The sequence below is a fragment of the Sorex fumeus genome, unplaced genomic scaffold (genome assembly GCF_029834395.1).
Source record: "Sorex fumeus unplaced genomic scaffold, SorFum_2.1 ptg000047l, whole genome shotgun sequence".
NCBI lineage: Eukaryota > Metazoa > Chordata > Mammalia > Eulipotyphla > Soricidae > Sorex > Sorex fumeus.
In genome coordinates, this window is record NW_026606104.1 from 53,720,031 (window position 1) to 53,739,255 (window position 19,225).

General features: G+C 40.3%; 1 protein-coding gene across 1 annotated transcript in view; it reads right to left on the minus strand.

Annotated features, from left to right (window-relative positions):
- Positions 1 to 5,576: 5,576 nt before the first annotated feature.
- The window catches only part of RHBDL2 (rhomboid like 2), a 28,640-nt gene continuing 14,991 nt past the window's right edge, over positions 5,577 to 19,225 (minus strand). Inside the window, exons 4-7 of the mRNA XM_056122902.1 lie at positions 17,413 to 17,513; positions 14,321 to 14,381; positions 6,905 to 6,966; positions 5,577 to 6,095 (exon numbers count right to left, since the gene is read on the minus strand). Coding sequence (XP_055978877.1) covers positions 5,916 to 6,095; positions 6,905 to 6,966; positions 14,321 to 14,381; positions 17,413 to 17,513 — 404 coding nt within the window. The 3' untranslated portion in view covers positions 5,577 to 5,915. The remainder of the gene's footprint in view (positions 6,096 to 6,904; positions 6,967 to 14,320; positions 14,382 to 17,412; positions 17,514 to 19,225) is intronic.

Sequence of the window (19,225 nt, forward strand, 5' to 3'; positions counted from 1 at the left end):
AACTACTGACTTGCTCTTACAAATTTATTAAGATTATATAAACGTGACTCAAATTCAATTATTTTTAAGCCTTATTTAAACACAAAGGAAAATGGTTATTTCATTTTTTAATTCAGTAAGATTCACCTTTGGGGGAAAGGAGGTTAGCCACCAAGCTGTGCTCAAGGGCCACTCTTGGAAATGCTTGGGAAACCATACGGGTTCAGAGGCAGAAACCAGGCCTTCTACAGATAAAGCGTGTCCTCCAGCCTTTGAGTCATTACCCCAACCCTTTAGTTCCTTTTTAAATTTATAGATTTACTTTGGCTTTGGGACCACACCCCGTAGTGCTCAGGGATTCCTCTTAGCTCTGTGCTTTGGGATCATTCTTGGTGTTACTCAGGGGACCACATGGGGAACCTAACCCCAGTCCACTGTGTGCAAAGAAAGCACCCTGCCCGCTATACTATCTCTCTGGCCCTTTGTTTCTTTTTTAAAAACTTGATAGTTGGAAATATTTGAAAAAGTACCAAATTTCTAAAACGTAGTTGTATTCCTTAGATAAAATTTCTGTCTTACTTTATTTTGAACCAGGGAAATAGTGCAGAAGGTTATAATGCAGGCCCTATTTGTAGGAGCCCCAGGTTGGATTCCTGGCACCACATTGTCCCCCAAGTACCACTAGGAATGATTCCCAATCACAGCTGGGTGCAGCCCAGAAATCAAAATAATAATTATCATGAAATTATGTGCTTATATAAAGGCATGTTATATATTGCTTCAATGCTATCCAGGTTATAAACGGAGTATTCTGGCCCTATCCTTGTCAATATATTGGTATATAGATGTGTAAAAAAAAAAAAAGAAGAAAAGGCCTAGAAGACTTTATAAAACTATTAACTATGATTATCTATATGTAATATAGTCATAATAGAAATATAGAGGTAAAAATAATTTTTCTTAAAAGACATTAATATTTTCTGAAAGGAGCACTGTTATTTACCTACTAATCTTAGGTTCTAAACTCCCATGTAAATGACATGAATATTAGTATTCTCTAGATACAGTACCAGAAAATTCAAAAGCAAAAAGGTAAAATCAGTTCAAACAACTCTCATAATTAGGTAAAGCAAAGAGACTGACACAAACCTTTCGTCATTAAGTAGATCAGATGCAAATAGTGCAGAAGTTACACTATCATTGTCAACTTGTTTAGCTTGTTCTCTGGGTCCCTTTGCAGGTGCAGAGCAGATTTAGTTCAGGTCAGTAGTGTGAGTCAGCCATCAGCTGAAGTCCACGTTCCCTTCAGCTCATTCCTGCTTCTAGCAGTGCTGTCCAATAGAACTTTCTATAGTGCTGTTGATATAGAGAATACATATGCATGACAATAAGGAAGCCAGTAGCCATGTAAGAGCTATTGAGAGCTGGTGATGTAGCTTGTGTAACAGGGAAATAAAGTTCCTAATTTTATTTAATCAATTAAAATTTAAGAGCTATTTATGCCTGGTGGCCATTTTATTGAACAACACTGGTGGAATACTTCAATATTTCTGATAGTACAGGACCATTTAGAAAATTATATTTATTCAGTTGAGTTGAATGTTTCATCTGTAATTCAGAGATGTCAAATTTAAAACACCAGATATTTGTGTGTTTTCAATGGTATTTTTCCCAGGTTATTGTTTTTGATGATGTGGATAACATTTCTAGCAGCAAATAGGTTTTCTTGCTAAATGATGACTCTAGTCATCAGTCTTAATAATCAAGAGGTCATGTTCCATCTAAAATTAACTGAACCCTGATTGTCTAGTTTTTTGTTATTAATAATTACACTGCCCTTGAGGTCATTAAGTTCACTATTCAGTGACAGTAACCTGGTGAGCTGGCAGAAAAAATATTTCTCCCTTGGACCTCTTTGCCAACTTTAATTAATCAGGTTAATTAATCTCTAGCATTAATTATTTAAAAATTGTACATCTGTTCAAATTTTATATATAAAGTAGTTTTATTGGGGTCAGAGTGATAGCATTGCGAATAGTGTACTTGCCTTGCACGTGGCCAACCCACTTTCGACCCACTTTTTCCCCCAGCATCCCTTATGGTTCCCCATGCACCACCAGGAGTAATTCCTAATAACAAAGTAGGAATAACCTCTGAGCATCACCAGTTGTCCCCACCCCAAAAAAACCCAGCTTTATTAAAGTACATATCTAAAAATGTAAATTATATATACACTGAATAAAATTAAGTGTCTCATTATAAGAGAACTAAACAAGTAAATATTTTAATAATCAAAATGCAAAGTTTTCAAATATTTATAATACCTAATTTGGCAAAAATAAGGGAATTGTTGCTCTTAAATACTGTCAGTAAGAAAATGGATAGAAAGGCAGAAAGATAGAGAAATAGTACAAAGACTAAGGCACTTGCCCTGCATGGCTCAGCTCAGCCCTGTTTGAGCACAGAGCCAGGAGTAACCCCAAGCACTCTCAGGCATTTTCTAAACATTCCCCCAGTGGAGGAGAGTACAGACTTTCAAGTAATTATCCATCTTTAAAATCTGCCCTTCTTAGACAAATTACTTGATTTTTGGGGGGGATGGGGGGAAACCATACCTGGCTGTGCTCATTTTGGGACCATACATGGAGCCCAGGATCAATCACAAGTTGGCCACATATAAAGTATGTGCCTTCAATATCCCTGATGAACACGGATGTGAAGATTCTCAACAAAATACTAGCCAATAGAATTCAACAACTCATCAAAAAGATAATACATCATGACCAAGTGGGATTCATCCCAGGGATGCAAGGATGGTTCAAAATTCAGAAATCAATCAACATAATCCATCATATCAACAAAAGATAAAAATCATATGATCATATCAATAGATGCAGAGAAAGCATTTGACAAGATCCAGCACCCATTCATGATGAAAACCCTTGCCAAAATGGGAATAGAGGGGGCTTTCCTCAATATAGTTAAAGCCATCTACCACAAACCTACAGTAAACATCATCCTCAATGGGAAAAAACTTAGAGCCTTCCCCCTAAGGTCAGGGACGAGACAAGGATGCCCACTTTCTCCACTACTGTTCAATATAGTACTGGAAGTACTTGCAATAGCAATTAGGCAAGAAAAAGATATTAAGGGCATCCAGATAGGGAAAGAAGAAATTAAGCTCTCACTATTCACAGATGATATACTATACTTAGAGAACCCTAAAACCTCTACCAAGAAACTCCTAGAAACAATAGGCTTGTATAGTAAAGTGGCAGGCTATGAAATCAATACCCATAAATCCATGGTTTTCCTATACGCAAATAGTGAAAGAGAAGAAAGTGACATGAAGAAAACAATCCCATTCACAATTGTGCCCCAGAAAATCAAGTACCTGGGAATCAGCTTAACTAAGGAAGTAAAGGACCTGTACAAAGAAAACTACAAAACGCTACTTCAGGAAATAAAAGAGAACACGAGGAAATGGAAAAATATCCCCTGTTCATGGATGGGGAGAATCAACATTGTCAAAATGGCAATACTTCCCAAAGCACTGTACAAATTCAATGCAATCCCTATAAGGATACCCATGACATTCTTCAAAGAAATGGAGCAAACACTCCTGAAATTTATATGGAACAATAAGCCCCCACGAATAGCTAAAGCAATTCTTGGGAAAAAGAAAATTGGAGGAATCAACCTACCTAACTTCAAGCTCTACTACAAAGCAGTAATAATTAAAACAGCATGGTACTGGAACAAAGGCAGAGCTGCAGACCAATGGAACAGAGTTGAATATACTGACATCTCCTCCCAAACATATAATCATCTAATCTTCGATAAGGGGACAAGAAAAGTGAAATGGAGCAGGGAAAGCCTCTTTAATAAATTGTGCTGGCAAAACTGGACGGCTACATGCAAAAAAGTGGGCTCAGATCTCTGCCTAACACCATGTACAAAAGTAAGATCAAAATGGATCAAAAACCTCAACATCAGACCAGAATCCATAAGGTACACTGAAGACAAAGTTGGCAAAACCCTCCATGACACAGAAGCTAATGGTATCTTCAAAGATGTCACGCCACTGGCCGAGCAAGTGAAAACAAAGATAGACAAATGGGACTATCTTAAACTAAGAAGCTTCTGCACCTCCAAAGAAACAGTGACCAAAATACAAAGACAGCCTACAGAATGGGAAAGGATATTCACCAAATACACATCTGACAAGGGGTTGATATCAAGGATATACAAGGTACTGGTTGAACTCCACAAGAAGAAATCACCCAACCCCATCAAAAAATGGGGCGAGGAAATGAACAGAAACTTTCGCAAAGAAGAAATCCGAATGGCAAAAAGGCACATGAGAAAGTGCTCTACATCACTAATCATCAGAGAGATGCAGATCAAAACAACAATGAGATATCATGTCACACCACAGAGACTGGCCCACATACACAAGAACAAAAGCAACCAGTGCTGGCGTGGATGTGGCGAGAAAGGGACCCTCCTTCACTGCTGGTGGGAATGCCGGCTGGTCCAACCCTTTTGGAAAACAGTATGGACGATTCTCAAAAAATTAGAATTTGATCTCCCATTTGACCCAGCTATGGCACTCCTGGGAATATATCCCAGAGAGGCAAAAAGGTATAGTCAAAGTGGCATCTGCAATTGTTTGTTCATTGCAGCACTCTTTACAATAACCAGAATCTGGAAAAAACCTGAGTGCCCGAGAACAGATGACTGGTTAAAGAAACTTTGGTACATTTACACAATGGAGTACTATGTAGCTGTTAGAAAAGATGAAGTTATGAAATTTACATACAAGTGGTACTACATGGAAAGTATCATGTTAAGCGAAATGAGTCAGAAAGAGCGGGATAAACACAGAAAGACTGCATTCACCTGGGGAACATAAAGCAAGAAAAAGGGAGACTAACACCCAGGAATGGTTGAGATTAGTACCAGGAATTTTGCTTTATGACTTGAAGGCCAGCCACACGTGCTAGGTGAAAAGGAAGCTCAGATAGAGAAGAGAGCACCAAATAAAGGGTGTTGTGAGGACCCTCCCAGGGTGGGAGAAGCATGCTAAAAGTAGTCTATAGACCAAACATGATTGCCACTCAATGCCTCTCTTGCAAAACACAGTACCCAAAAGAAGAGAGAACAAGGGGGAATGCCCTGCCACAGAGGCAGGGTGGGATGGGGAGGATGGGGGGTGGGAGGGATGCTGGGACCCGTGGTGGTGGAGGATGGGCACTGGTGGAGGGATGGGTACTTGATCATTGTATAACTGAAACCCAAGCACAAAAATGTTTAAGTCTATAACTGTACCTCATGGTGTTTCACTAATAAAAAAAATAAAATAAAAAAGTATGTGCCTTAACCCCTATACTACCTCTCTGGCCCCAAGTTATCTAATTTTTTAACAAGAGTTTCTAATTCCTGCTCTCTAAAGCATAAAGTAATAGCTACCTTTCTGAATTGTTAAAAAGATCAGAAATAAAGTATATAAAGCATCTCAAACAATGTTCTATTTTGGGGAACAGTTGTCAAAAGTGACTATCAACAGTCTGACACAACATCTGAAAAGTTTTTATTACTAGTACAGTACAATTCATGGGCTCTATCAAGAAATTTCTCTCAGATTCTCCAGGAAGAACAATACTTCCAGACCTGTACATAAATGCATACAATAGACCTGGGAAAGGCCCAACATCTGGTTTTCACTTCTCATTTCTTAGTTCTTCTTCCCTTGCTTTGCATCCAGAAACTACTTCTTCAGCCTCTTAAGCACTGATGGCTTCCAGTACCATTTTGCCTGTTTATAAAATTGCTAGCATTTGCTGGGTCTTCTGTCTCTTTGTAGATTTTTCCAGATATTTATTGTTCTCTCGCAGATGGCTCTCTTTAGTCCATTGGTTTATGTTAGGGACAGGTCAGTTTGCTGGAGATAGAAAAATATTGAAAAACACAGCAAATACAGTAAAAGCTAAATAAGCTGCAATTGCTATCCAAAATCTTGGATCTCTCAGCAGTGCTTTATCAAAGCAGCTAAATACAGTGTAACCTATGGACATTCCAGCAAATCCTCCTGCAATGTGAGCTGCAAAAGATACCTGTATAAAAAAAAGAGGGGGGGAATGGAAATAAGTGATAAAAATATTAACCACATACTTCAGTTTCATCTATTACTAAAAAAAATAATACCATCAAGCCAACCAAAAGTCCTAAAAGTCTGAAGTACAGGGAAGTAAGGCAAGAGTCAGAAAACTCCATATCCACAAAAAGAAGGAAATGTTCTAAAACATATGCAAAGCTTAAAAGAATCTTATTTCACAGGTTCTGAGTACACTTCTACTCAGTTCTCAGTACAACTGAGGACAAACAACACGAGCCATTGTTTCTCATTCTTAATCACCATCATCTTTAGAATGGTTCTATATAGTTCAATCAAGAGGAGTAAGAGTTGGGAGTTCCCAAAATGGATCTCTGTAGAAACATAATATAATCCCACATAAGTACTATCAGAACTAAAACATCATACATAAATGCTCAAATAGAAATAGCCAAATTCAAAGACTAATGCCAATAAAATCGGAAATGTTCGTTTAATTTACATTGTAAATTTTTCTGACCCCCAAAATTCATTGCTCTTTCCAGTATGCATTTTTTTGTCTGTAAGCAGAGAAATCCCTTTCTCTCTTACTCTGGAATAGCTTCCACTATGGCAGCTGCAGAGAATCTGAGCCAATGGTCAGCGCTGTAAGTAAAAGGGTCAATCCCAAATCCTGAGTTTCTCAGGAAAAAATTTCCAAATGGAAATCACTGCCTAGAATTTAAAAACCATTGTCCCACTTAACAACCTTTTTTAGCTATTGATATCACAGGTAAAGACTTTTTCATAAAAATGATAAACTGAACTTACCCGTGACTCCTTTCCAGAAACAAAGAATCTTCTATAGAGGGCGAATCCCATATCTGACATGACTGCAAGGAAAAACAGCTTGATGAAGTCCCGGTATCTTCACCACAGGGTGCCAAATGGTTTCAGTTCCCCTCTAATCACGGTAGCAGCTCACACTGATTGATACTTTCCTAAGAGCTTTACATGATTAACCTTGTATTGTTCACCCTCACAAAGACCTGAGCAACCAGGTATCATCCCATTTTGAAGCTTTATTCATCCAAAAACTGTTTATAGTTTATTCCATGCCAGACACGTATGATCCCAAAATGTGCACAGCCCGATATGGTCCCCAAAACAAAAAAAAAATCAAGTAATTTGTCTAAGAAGGGCAGATTTTAAAGATGAATAATTACTTGAAGGTCTGTACTCTCCTCCACCGGGGGAGTGTTTGGAAAATTCCTGAGGGTGCTTGGGGTTACTCCTGGCTCTGTGCTCAAACAGGGCTGAGCTGAGCCATGCAGGGCACATGCCTTAGTCCCTGCACTATCTCTCTGCACTTCTATCCATTTTCTTACTGACAACATTTAAGAGCAACAATTCCCTTATTTTTGCCAAATTAGGTATTAAAAATATTTGAAAACTTTGCATTTTAATCATTAAAAAGATTTACTTGTTTAGTTCTCTTTTACACTGTTATACTGTCCTCCCACTGTTCATTAATTTGCTCGAGCGGGCCCAGTAATGTCTACATTTTTGAGACTTATTGTTACTGTGTTTTGGCATATTGAATATGTCTCGGTAGCTTGCCAGGCTCTCCAAGAGGGGTGGAGGAATTGAATCCGGCTCGGCCGGGCTGGCTGCGCGCAAGGCAAACACCCTATCGCTCTTATAATGAGAAATTTAAAATTTTTATTCAGTGTATATATAACTTACATGTTTCCGATATGTATTTTAATAAAACTGGTTGTGAATTTCCTAGGAGTGAACAGATCACACAACTCTGCTTTATGGGGGCAGAGTTTGGGCAGATTAACCAATAAAACATACAGTATATCAAATGATGCTAAGGAAAATGGGGGATGCTGGGAGTAGGATGTAAGTTTACTAGAGTCAGGGAGTATCTCACTGAGAACAAGATATTTGATAGAGATTAACATGGAATCACTAGTGCAGGTAGAAAGAAGAGCAAGTTACAAGTTCCTCACGCAGGAAGATTCCTGGTGTGTTTTGAGAAAAAACAAAGCTGTTGTTCCAGCTGGGTCAGTTATTTTTTTTTCTTTAATTATACTATATTGAATCACCATGAGAAAGTTACAAGCTTTCATGTTTGGGTTACAATCACACAATGATCTAAGACCCGTCCCTCCACCAGTACACATTCCCCACCACCAACCTCCCCAGTATACCCCCCTTCCCCACCCTTCCCCTGCCTCCATGGCAGACAATATTCCCCATACTCTCTCTCTACTTTTGGGCATTATGGTTTGCAATACAGACACTGAGAGGTCATCATGTTTGGTCCATTATCTACTTGTGGCACACCTCTCCCATCCTGACTGATTCATCTGATTCAGTGCTCATTGCAGCACTGTTCACAATAGCCAAAATCTAAAAACAACCCAAGTGCCCTAGAACAGATGACTGGTTAAAGAAACTTTGATACATCTACATGATGGATTACTATGCAGCTGTTAGAAGAAATGCAGTCATGAAATTTGCTTATAAGTGGATAGACATGGAGAGTATCATGCTAAATGAAATGAGTCTGAAAGAGAGGGGCAGACATAGAAGGACTGCACTCATTTGTGGAGTATAAAATAACATAATATGAGGCTGACACCTAAGGACAGTAGATACAAGGACCAGGAGGATTGCCCCATAGCTGGAAGACTGCCTCATGAGCGGAGGGGAGAAGGCAGATGGAATAGAGAAGGGATCACTAAGAAAATGATGGCTGGATCAGTGATGACAAAAGCATAATCCCTGCCACTCTGTCTCTCTTCTCCCACAAGAAAAAAAAGCAGCAGCAGAAGCAGCAGCATTAACACCTATAAATTTAATAGAAATCAAAATTCTCAGGCCCAGTCCACACTTAGTAAACCAAAAACTCTTGAGGTGGAACTCAGGAGTTTAAGAAGCCCCTGAGGTGACTGTGACTCAAGTTAGGGATAAAGTGATAGATAGGAAATCAGGTAGCAGAAGACAGTTTGTGTGGAACCCTTCTGAGCCGCTGGGAGGAGACTGGAGGTAGGGGGTGGGGGTGGGGAAGTCTTTGGGAGTTACATCATCTAACTCAGTTTTTCTAACTTCTTTCCAACCCTGGTCCCCTCCGACCTTGTTTACTTCCTGATGTTGGCAGGTTGATAGAAACGGGTCCCCAGGGCAATGGAATTCCTAACCAATAAACCAAGACTGTAAAAAGCCCACGTTGCAGACACAGGAACTAAGACCTGATAAGACTTCATTTGGCTCCAACAGACCCAGAGAAGGCTGTACCCCAAAGAAAAGAATTTCAAAGAAGATCATCAACCACTTCCAACTCTACCCCCTTGGAAACCACCCCAGCAAAAGCCTCATATCTAGCTAGAAAGCCCCACATGGAACAACTTAAAAAAAAAAAACTATAAAAGCAATCTGAACAAAGGAAGCGTGCACACATACTGCCTGAACCCATGTGCTGCTTGTGTCCACATGGCCAAGCACATGTAGTGCCTGAGCACATGTGTTGCCTACATCTCCCCTCTTGAGATGTGTACTGGGGTATGCTCCACCTTTGGAGAAGCCTGTGTTATCTCTGAGAGCATTATTCTATCTCTTCTCTTTCTCTCCCTTCCTCCCATTCCTCAAAAAATCTCCAAATCTGTTTTTACTTCAGTGCTCATCTCATCCTGAAATTCTTTTCTGTAAGAAAGACAACGACCGGGAGGCCTGGGGTAAGGCCTGAGACTGGATATTTTATCGGTCTTAGCCTTCCTCTCCAGTCCCAAGGTGGCAGAGGTGGTTCTGGAGAAAGTGGCCATTTCTCTCCTCTCCACCTCACATAAGTCACCCACGGGGGCCCACCAACTTCACTTCCTGTGGCATCTAACCTACCAGTTGGTTCCCCTCCCCACCCGACTATATGATTTTTACTGTGGACTCCTCAGAATATCTTGGGAACCATATCTAACATGAGTTAACCTATGTTTTAAAAGATCCTTCTGGATGCTTTATATAAAATTGACATTATGGAAGCAAGGACCAGAGCAGAGAGATCTACAAGACTGTACAAGACCAGCAATTCTAGTGAAGATTGCTAATCCTAGTACAACTGTACTCATAAGAAATGAGGGTAGCAGCATTTCAGGCATAATAAGCCAAGACACAGAGGTTAAGGTTCACAGAGTTCAAAGCCAGGGACATATTTTGAGCTGTAAGTAGTCAGGCTTGAGGAAATTCCACATTGCCCACCACATGGATGGCCTTGTTACTGAGAGTCCTGAAGATGGGCCAGGAAAGGGGATGATGCACATCCTCCAGTGGAACAATGAAAGCCAGAACCTAGCTTTCTCCAAATAAATCGCATCAGTTCTGGGGTTTCTTTGCCTCAAAGAACTCTGCCCTACATGTGTCAGCACTTGGAAACCTCTAGTGCAGCTGTCACATTCCACACCATCCCCCAGTTCTCTGGATGCCTCTTAGTGACTGCAATGTCCTAGGAGTTGAAAAGACCCAGAGAGGCCTCCCCTTGGGGGAGAATTGCTGTGGGTCTGTGTGTTCTGATTAGCTTCAATACAGTATTGACACTGAAGTCACAGGGCAGGAATTAAGGTCAAGTTGTACATGACAATTTTGCTGTACATGACTTCTGTGGCTCTGTGGAATTTTGCATTTGAATTTCCAGCTCTACCAGTATTAAGAATGTGTGAAAAGGACTGGACAAGTTTAGGAAGAGGACTGGCTACAGACAGCCCTATGGTTTAGTCTTCCACAATGGAGACCTGCTCTTGAAAAGGCTTTGTAGCTTCAACATGTCAGTTCTTCATTCCATTTCTCCTTGATCTTGTTCCCTACCCCAGAGATCTGCACAGCTTGTCCTGATTCCAGGCGAGTTTGCTTCTTGCTTCTACATCTCTGAACAAAGACCTCTCTTACTAACTGAAAAAAGTCCTTATTGCAATACACCAAATAATTTTTAGTGTCCTCACTAAAAAATGTATACATTTTAAGAATGATTATATTTGCGTTGATATTTAAAAGGTTGAAAGAGTGAGATTCCCATAATCTTTCCCAAAAGAGAAACTCGGCTGCTTTGTTAGAAAACATATTTAACAAATAATGCTTAAATGAGATGAGGTCCTTAAAGCCAGTTGTCCTTCACAATTAATAATTCTTAGGGGCCAATATGATAGTCCAGAAAAACATTTGCCTTGCATGTGGCAACAGGAGCCTTGACCCCAGGGTTCAAATGCCCCATACCACATATGGTCCCCACCTCCTAGTACTGCCAGGGGTCACTCCTGAGCACAAAGTCAGAAACTGTCCCCGGTATAGGACTAGCCAGGTATAGCACAGTACACCTCTCCTCCCCAACCCCCCCAATAAAATTTAGGACCAGGAAGACAACTCAGTGGGTCAGAGTACATGATTTCCATGTTGGAGGCCTGGGCTTGACCCATCCCCCCATACCACATGCCCCCTGAATATCTCAGAGTTTGGGCCTCCTCTGCCTCCCAAATAGTACTTACTATTACAAATATATATAGCACGGTAAGCACCGGTCCTCCCGTTGTTCATCAATATGCTCCAGCGGGCCCAGTAACATCTCCATGTGAGACTTGTTGTTACTGTGTTTGGCATACTGAGCCGGAGGAATCAAGCCGGGCAGCTGTGTGCAAGGCAAACGCCCTATCGCTGTGCTATCCCTCCAGCCCACAAATATATATATACATGTGTACATTTTCCCATGGAGATGTGTTTAAAACTAAAACATTATATTTTATGAATCTAGAATGTATTGTAACTTTTTTCACTTTGAATAGTAAACAAACTAGGCAGAGAACTTTCAGAAAGGACATGTGCCGAGAATGGGGAAGGTTAGGCCTGTACTCTACTCTGCAAGGTGTTGTGGAATATAATCTTTCAGAGACTCAGTATTTAACTCAATGATAACATAATGTCATACAAACTATCTTTTGTCTGTTTCTTTTTTCATGAGCCACACCTGGGTGCTACTCCCAACACATGCTCAAGGGCTCATGTGTGCTGGGGATCAAACCTGGGACACCTGCATGCAGAGGATTGGCTCACTTTGAACTCTTTCTTCAGCCCTACATAAACTATCTTTTGGACATTCCCTGTATCTGCAGAAGTGACTTTTATTGTAATGTTAGGAATGATAAGTGGTATTGGACCAATTTTCTCCTCAAGGGTTTGAGGGTTTTTTTTTAACAAGTCAGTAATTAATTACAAGAAACAATCTGACTAAAGACCAGGTAACTTGTAAGACAATATTTTTCAACCAGAGAACTTGGTGCCTGAGTTCTGGTAGTGACAACCCAAGTGACAGTTCTGGATCACAGAAATTCTCTGTCTCTTTTATTTAAATTTTTATTTATTTATCTCGGCTGGAGCGATAGCACAGCGGGTAGGGCGTTCGCCTTACAAGCGGCCAACATGGCCGACCCGAGTTCGATTCCTCTGCCCCTCTCGGAGAGCCCGGCAAGCTACCGAGAGTATTCGGTATGCCAGACACAGTAACAACAAAGTCTCCAATGGAGACATTACTGGGCCCGCTCGAGCAAATCGACGATCAACGGGAGGGCCTTTACCTTTACCTTTACCTTATTTATCTATTTTGGGTGTATTTTGGGGGGGGATGTATTCCGCTATCATACCCCATGGTGGTGCTCAAGGATCACTCCTGGCAGTGCTCAGGAGACTACGTGCAGTGCAAAGTTTGAACCCGGGTGCCCTTGTGCAAGACAAGCCCGCTGTACTGTCTCCGGCCCCACAGCAATTCTGTTAGCTAATTCTCTCACCCATTCTCTCCTCTTGCAGCTCACAATGTTCCCTCACTTTAGAGAACTTCTTTGGGAAGAAAGATGAATAACAATGGTATAAACTATAAACAAATGGCTTCTTTCCTCTCAGAGTGCAATACTGTTTGCTTTAGTGTTTTCAATCACAGAAGCACCACGAGTTCTACCACTGCACCAAAAACTGAAAAAAAAACTTAACAGTTGAAATGTTTGTAAGTGAAATTTAGTCCCTAATTCATTTGTCCCCATTCCCATAGAGACACATCGTGTATAATAAAAACTGTTACTGAATGGCAGAATCAGTATTTCTTACCATGGAGACAATAAAAATCTTATACTTTAGGGTTTGGGGGAGCTTGCTGAAGGGGCTAGGCATACTTTGTATGTGGGAGAACCAGATTCTATCACCAGCATCATATAGGCCCTGAGTAACACAGATACCATCCAAATATCCCCTCCCCAAATAAAACCAAAAATGTATCAAATGTCAGCTCTGGTGTGGCCTCCAACTCTGACCGAGAGTGTAAACCCAGATCTGCCATCTCTTCTCTCCCTCCATGTAGGTTCAACTCTGGCAGGAGCAAGTAGGAAAACATGGCACTAGCCCTGACTCTGACTGTCTGTCTCCTGTCACCTTCTAAAATCTGCACTTTTAGACCCAGCTAAACCAGCTCCTCCTAGAGTCAACATTCTTCTCAACAACAGGAGCCTGTAATTCCGTGCTTAAAGATGTCCAAAACCACATTAGTCCTCTTCCTTCTTTCCTGGACTCTCAGTTTCCTTCACTCTGCTCTCACCTTCAATCCCAGCTACTGCCCCATGCTTATATCCTAAAATGTGAGACATTGAGAGAAAAATAGATTTTTAATCAATGGCTCTCAAACTTTTTCCTTTCAGACCAACCCATTTATAGAATGAAATGCATGAGTGAAAGAAAACAATCCTGTTTGTGAATGTTTCTACTATAGTTGAAGTGGAAGGAGTACCGAACACTCCACTTTCTTCAGATTCCTTTGCTCCAGATAAAAACAAAGAGCAGGGCTGGAGAGAGTGCAGGAATAACACAAAGAGAGAGAGCATTTGCTTTGCACTCAGTGGGCCCTGTTTCAATGCTGGACACCATATATGGTCCTTCCAGAGCACAGATCCAGGAGTAAGCCATTAGCACCACCAGGCATGACCCAGGAACCAAAAGGAAAAAGAAACAAACAAAAAATACAAGTTACTGAGGCACCGTTCAAATCACCCAGGTCTATAAAAACTCCACCATTAACACCTTTCTCCTTAGAGCTAAGGAGTCCATAATTCCTTTTGATTCTAGGACAGCAATCATCCTATATGTTAGTCTTAGGAAGAGAGAGAAGTTTTCTGAAAAGTGAATTGATTGTGTGAAGTGTCCCCCAAACAAACCTACTTATAAAGGTGATGATCAGTAGTCTGAAAATTCCAAAGGCAGGAATCATTTCTCGAAAATTCTTGAAAAGAAAAAAACAATATAAACTATTAGCAAACACAACTGGTCAACTTTACCTGCTTCTTTGCTTAAGTAGAGTTTCAGTAGCAAATATTTGTGAGACAAATCATTGATGTAACAAGTACTTCAAATGTTTTGGGAAAGTATAATGCTGGTGTACTCTGGAGACCCAATGGAACCATAATTCTTAATTTCATGATCAAAACAACCCAATTTTATTAGCAGAAAATATTCTAAAAATAAGTAATATTAAATCAGTACTTAGCATGGTATTGGGAAGATAGATGCTTTCAAACTAAGCTTAATGAAATATTTCTAAGGAATTACAATGAAATATTTTGGGAGTTGGCCTGGAGCGATAGCACAGCGGGTAGGGTGTTTGCCTTGCACACAGCATATGGGAACAACCTGAGTTCAATTCCTTCACCCCATCAGAGAGCCCAGCAAGCTACCGAGAGTATTCCACCTGCACGGCAAAGCCTGGCAAGCTACCTGTGATGTATTCGATATGCCAAACACAGTAACAACAAGTCTCACAATGGAGACATTACTGGGCCCGCTTGAGCAAATCAATGAACAATGGGAGGACAGTACAGTACAGTGCTATTTCTGGAGTTATTTTTGATCAATATTAATTTGACAAGACTATTCCATTTCTGTATAAGAATTAGCAAAGACATAATTTTGAGTGCCACCTTTTTGGGGAGATAATTATTTTAAAAACTAAAAATATTAGTTATAAAAAACAACCATATTGAATTGAGCGTTCAAGAATTTTTGCCCACCTGTAGTGAGGGGCCAGTTTTGATAGAAAACAATGGGTCAGAAAGACACTTATTCTACAATTTATTGAGTTGCTTCTTTCTTCCCTTTCAAATCGTTTACTCTCTTTCCAAGGGAGTAATGATATGGAAGTAGCCATGTTTACTTTATTGGTTTCTTTGGAGAGGGCGATACCCAGCTGTACTCAGAGCTTACACCTGGCTTTATGCTCAGGGAAGCTTTAACCATGATGGGGGATTATATGTGATGTCAGAGATCAAACCAGGTCAGCCATGTGCAAGGCAAGTGCCTTAGTCTAAGTATTATCTCTCTAGTACTTTATTGATTTTGTTTGTTTGGTTTTTAGAGATTTTTTTCTTGTTTTGGGTTTGTTGGGGGAGTTGGGGAGGTTGTGGGGTTTTGTTTGTTTGGGTTTGTTTTTTTATTTTGCTGTTTTTTGTTTTGGGCTATACCTGGTGATTCTCAGGGGTTACTCCTGGTTCTGTGCTCAGGAATTACTCCTGGTGGATTCGGGACCATATGGGGTGCTAGAGATTGAGGTGGGTCACATGCAAGGCAAGTACCTTACCCCCAAACTATCTCTCAGTCCCAATATTGTTTGTTTGTTTAGCAGATTTATTTTTCTGGTGCCAGAATCAAAACTAAAATCTCACACATTCAAGACATATGCTCTACCACTGAACCACATCCCCAGTCCTAGCTCTGATTACTGTAAATCATTTATTCTCAAATTGTTACAGTCTCAACCTATAGTATAGAAAGCAATTAACATGGTAATCAGTGTATGTAAATGAAACAATTTAACTCATACAATGATGCATACTGAATTTTCCATTCTTTTTGTTTAATTTTTGGTCACTGACTTAAAATGAGTTAATAACCACTAACCAATTACAATCCAAAGTTTGAAAAATATTTGTCTGAGTTGCTTCTATATTTGTGACAGCTTTATAATTTTTCACAGTACTTTTAAAGCACACCTTCATGGTTAAAGAAGTTAAAACTAGGGACCCAAGCAGTAATATAGTAAGTGGGACGCTGGGTAGCCCTCGGTTTGATCCAGGCACAGAACCAGGAGTAACCCCTGGGCATATGGTCCCATGAGCTCATCCATGAGCGATCCCTCAGTGCAGAGCCCTGAGCACTGCCAAGTGTGGCCCCTCTCCCCACACGAAAAATATAATGAATTTAAATTAGTCTGAATTTTAGCCTGTTTTATTTAGGGGGAAGGGGCTGGGGTCACACCTGGTAGTGTTCTCAGGGGCAATTACCAGTTCTGTGCTCAGGGGTCACTCCTTGCAGTGTTCAGGGGAGCATATTATGTCTGAAAAACTGTACCAGATCAGCCACACGCAAGGCAAATGCTTTACCCTTTCCCCTACTATCTCTCCAACACCTAGTCTTTTTCAAAAAGTAGTTGGCATTCTCACATACTGTACCTTGGGAGTATGAAATCGTATGCCAACTGTGGAGGACAATTTGGCATGATCTATGACAATTTAAACCATCACCCAGTGGTTCATCTAGTAAATCCCCTTTGAGGTATTTATCCTACCTCCTCTCCCACCTACCCCCCAAAACGCAAATGTGTGAAAGATCATTCCTTATTACATTATTTGTATGAAAAGCTGGAAACCACCCCTAGTTTGTTTCAATAAAGAATTAAATATATCATGATGGGGTTGTATTAAGGGTGCTGATGAAGCAACTTGAACAAACTGAGGTGAGGTTTCTGTCTAAGTACTGACACGAATGGCTGGCCAGAATAGTTTATATAAAGACACACAGAGTAGGGCTGGGAACATAACATGTAAAGTTGATTCTGTTTCTGTAATGTTAATATTGATAGGATTTTAAATACACATGGGGAAAAATCCTGAAAGGAAATATACCAAACTACTAATAAATATTTATCACTTTGAATTTCTGTTATTAAATTTAATTTTTTATTTATTTTGGCAACATCATAATGTAGCATATAAAGATATAGAACGATAATGTACACTTGAACCCGACATAATGCTTTAAACCAATATTCCCATACTAAAAATTAAAGTTTACCTAATATTTAGTACTTTTGAGAGGAGTAGGGAGAAGCAAATATAAAATATGGAAGCAAAAGTATGGTAGCCCTATATTTCTCCAAAAGAATAGGAGTACTTAGCATATATGGGAAAAATGAACATTTATTGAACCAAACACCAATTATTTTCTTAAAGATGCCTAAACTCCATTCCCAAGGTTCTTACCACTAAAACGTTCATAAAATAGCCTCCCATCAGAGCATAGACTCCTCCTGACGCACCCACCAGAAACTTGAGCGGGTCAAAGATGGAGCTGGCAAGAGATCCTAAAGAGATAAAACACGAAGGATCAAACATAAATATTGGGATCACTAATGGTAAATCTTCATGAAGTAAACTTGGTGAAGTTTGGATCATAGTCATTTTCGGAACAAGTTCCCTTTGTCCCTTCCATCTATAGAAGTAGAGCTATGCAGGCTAATAACTACCCCCATTTTTCTAAAACATTTAATATTCACCATAAACCAGTGGAACAGTGAAGAACACAAACTCTACAGTCAGAATCACTAGCAGTGTGATTTAAACAGATGTGCTAACCTATCTGTGCCTTATTTTCCCTCCCCATAACCAAGATCTGAAAGTAATTGTCCTCAGTGAATGGTAGTGCTAGTGAGCTTAGTAAATATATGAGAGACACCTGAACGTACCACATACATATTAGCCATTGTTTTTAAATATCCCAGTTTAGCCATACTATAAAAATATCAGAGATGTGAACATTGTTATGTCTAGTAGCTAACTTTCTCATTCCGGATATGGCCCCAGGCTCCCCTGTTAACTATTCAGCCAGCTTCATCAAGCAATATGCCCTCCCCCAAAAAATGAGCCCTAAAACCAATTCCTACGAATTCTAAGATAGGCTTTCTGTACTACTTCTTGCTTTGCCATCCTTTCAAGCCCCTATCTTCATTCCTTACAATACAACTATTTTGTACAAAAAGATGAAGTGTCTGTTAACAGTCTTATGAACAAATGAGCAAATAACTACCATTATAATGCAAAGCTTAGCAACTATACGATTAAAAAAAAAACTAAGTAATGAATGAGTTAATGGGGCACTTGGGAAATAATACCCTACACTCCACAGGAGTTCCTACTTCCTAAAAGAAGAAGGTAATCTTCTTCGTAAAGGGTAGAGAATCCTTAAGACTTGGAAAGGGAAAACAAAGTGGGGCTGGAAAACAGCTAAGACATAGGAAAAAAGGGGTGTGGATGATGGAAGACCAAAGATAAGAAGTTCCACAGAATAAGAGCAGTGCTTCACAAATATGCTCAAATAGACTAGGGCTAGGGTGGTTGCTCCTTAATCACATGAGGAATGTATTTTTTGAAGGGGTACGCACCGGTTGTGTTTGGAGGCCATTCCCAGTGTGATGTTCAAGGACAGAGAAATTTATTGTCTGGGGGTGCGTAATACCCAATAGTGTTCTGGTGGTGCTCCAAGAACCACGTGGCAATGATCCTACATGCAGGGCGTGCACTATAGGCCTTTGAGCTCCTGGTTAGAGGAAATTTATTTTTAAAATACAAAAATAGGGGCCAGAGTGATAGTACAGAGGATGGGACATTTGCCTTACACACAGCCAGCCCAGATTCATTCCCTGGCATCCCATATGGTCCCCCAAGTACCACCAGGAGTAATTCCTGAGCGCAGAGCCAGGAATAACCCCTGAGCATCACTGGGTGTGACCCCAAAAGTAAAAATAATAATAATAAAATACAAAAACAGGGCAAGGGAGATATTACAAAGGGTTACAGATTATTCCTTGCATACAGGAGACTGCCAAGTTCCATCCCCCATACCACATGTTCCCTCAGCACTGCCAGATATGTTCCTGGAGGTCCTTGAGCACCATCAGGGTAGCTTGGGGGCCCCCAGCACTGCTTGGCCCAGGAAGCACCATGTCACTGGGCTTGGGCACTAAATGATTAGGCTCACACTCTGGAAGTAGTTCCCAGGTTCTCAAGCACTTAAGGG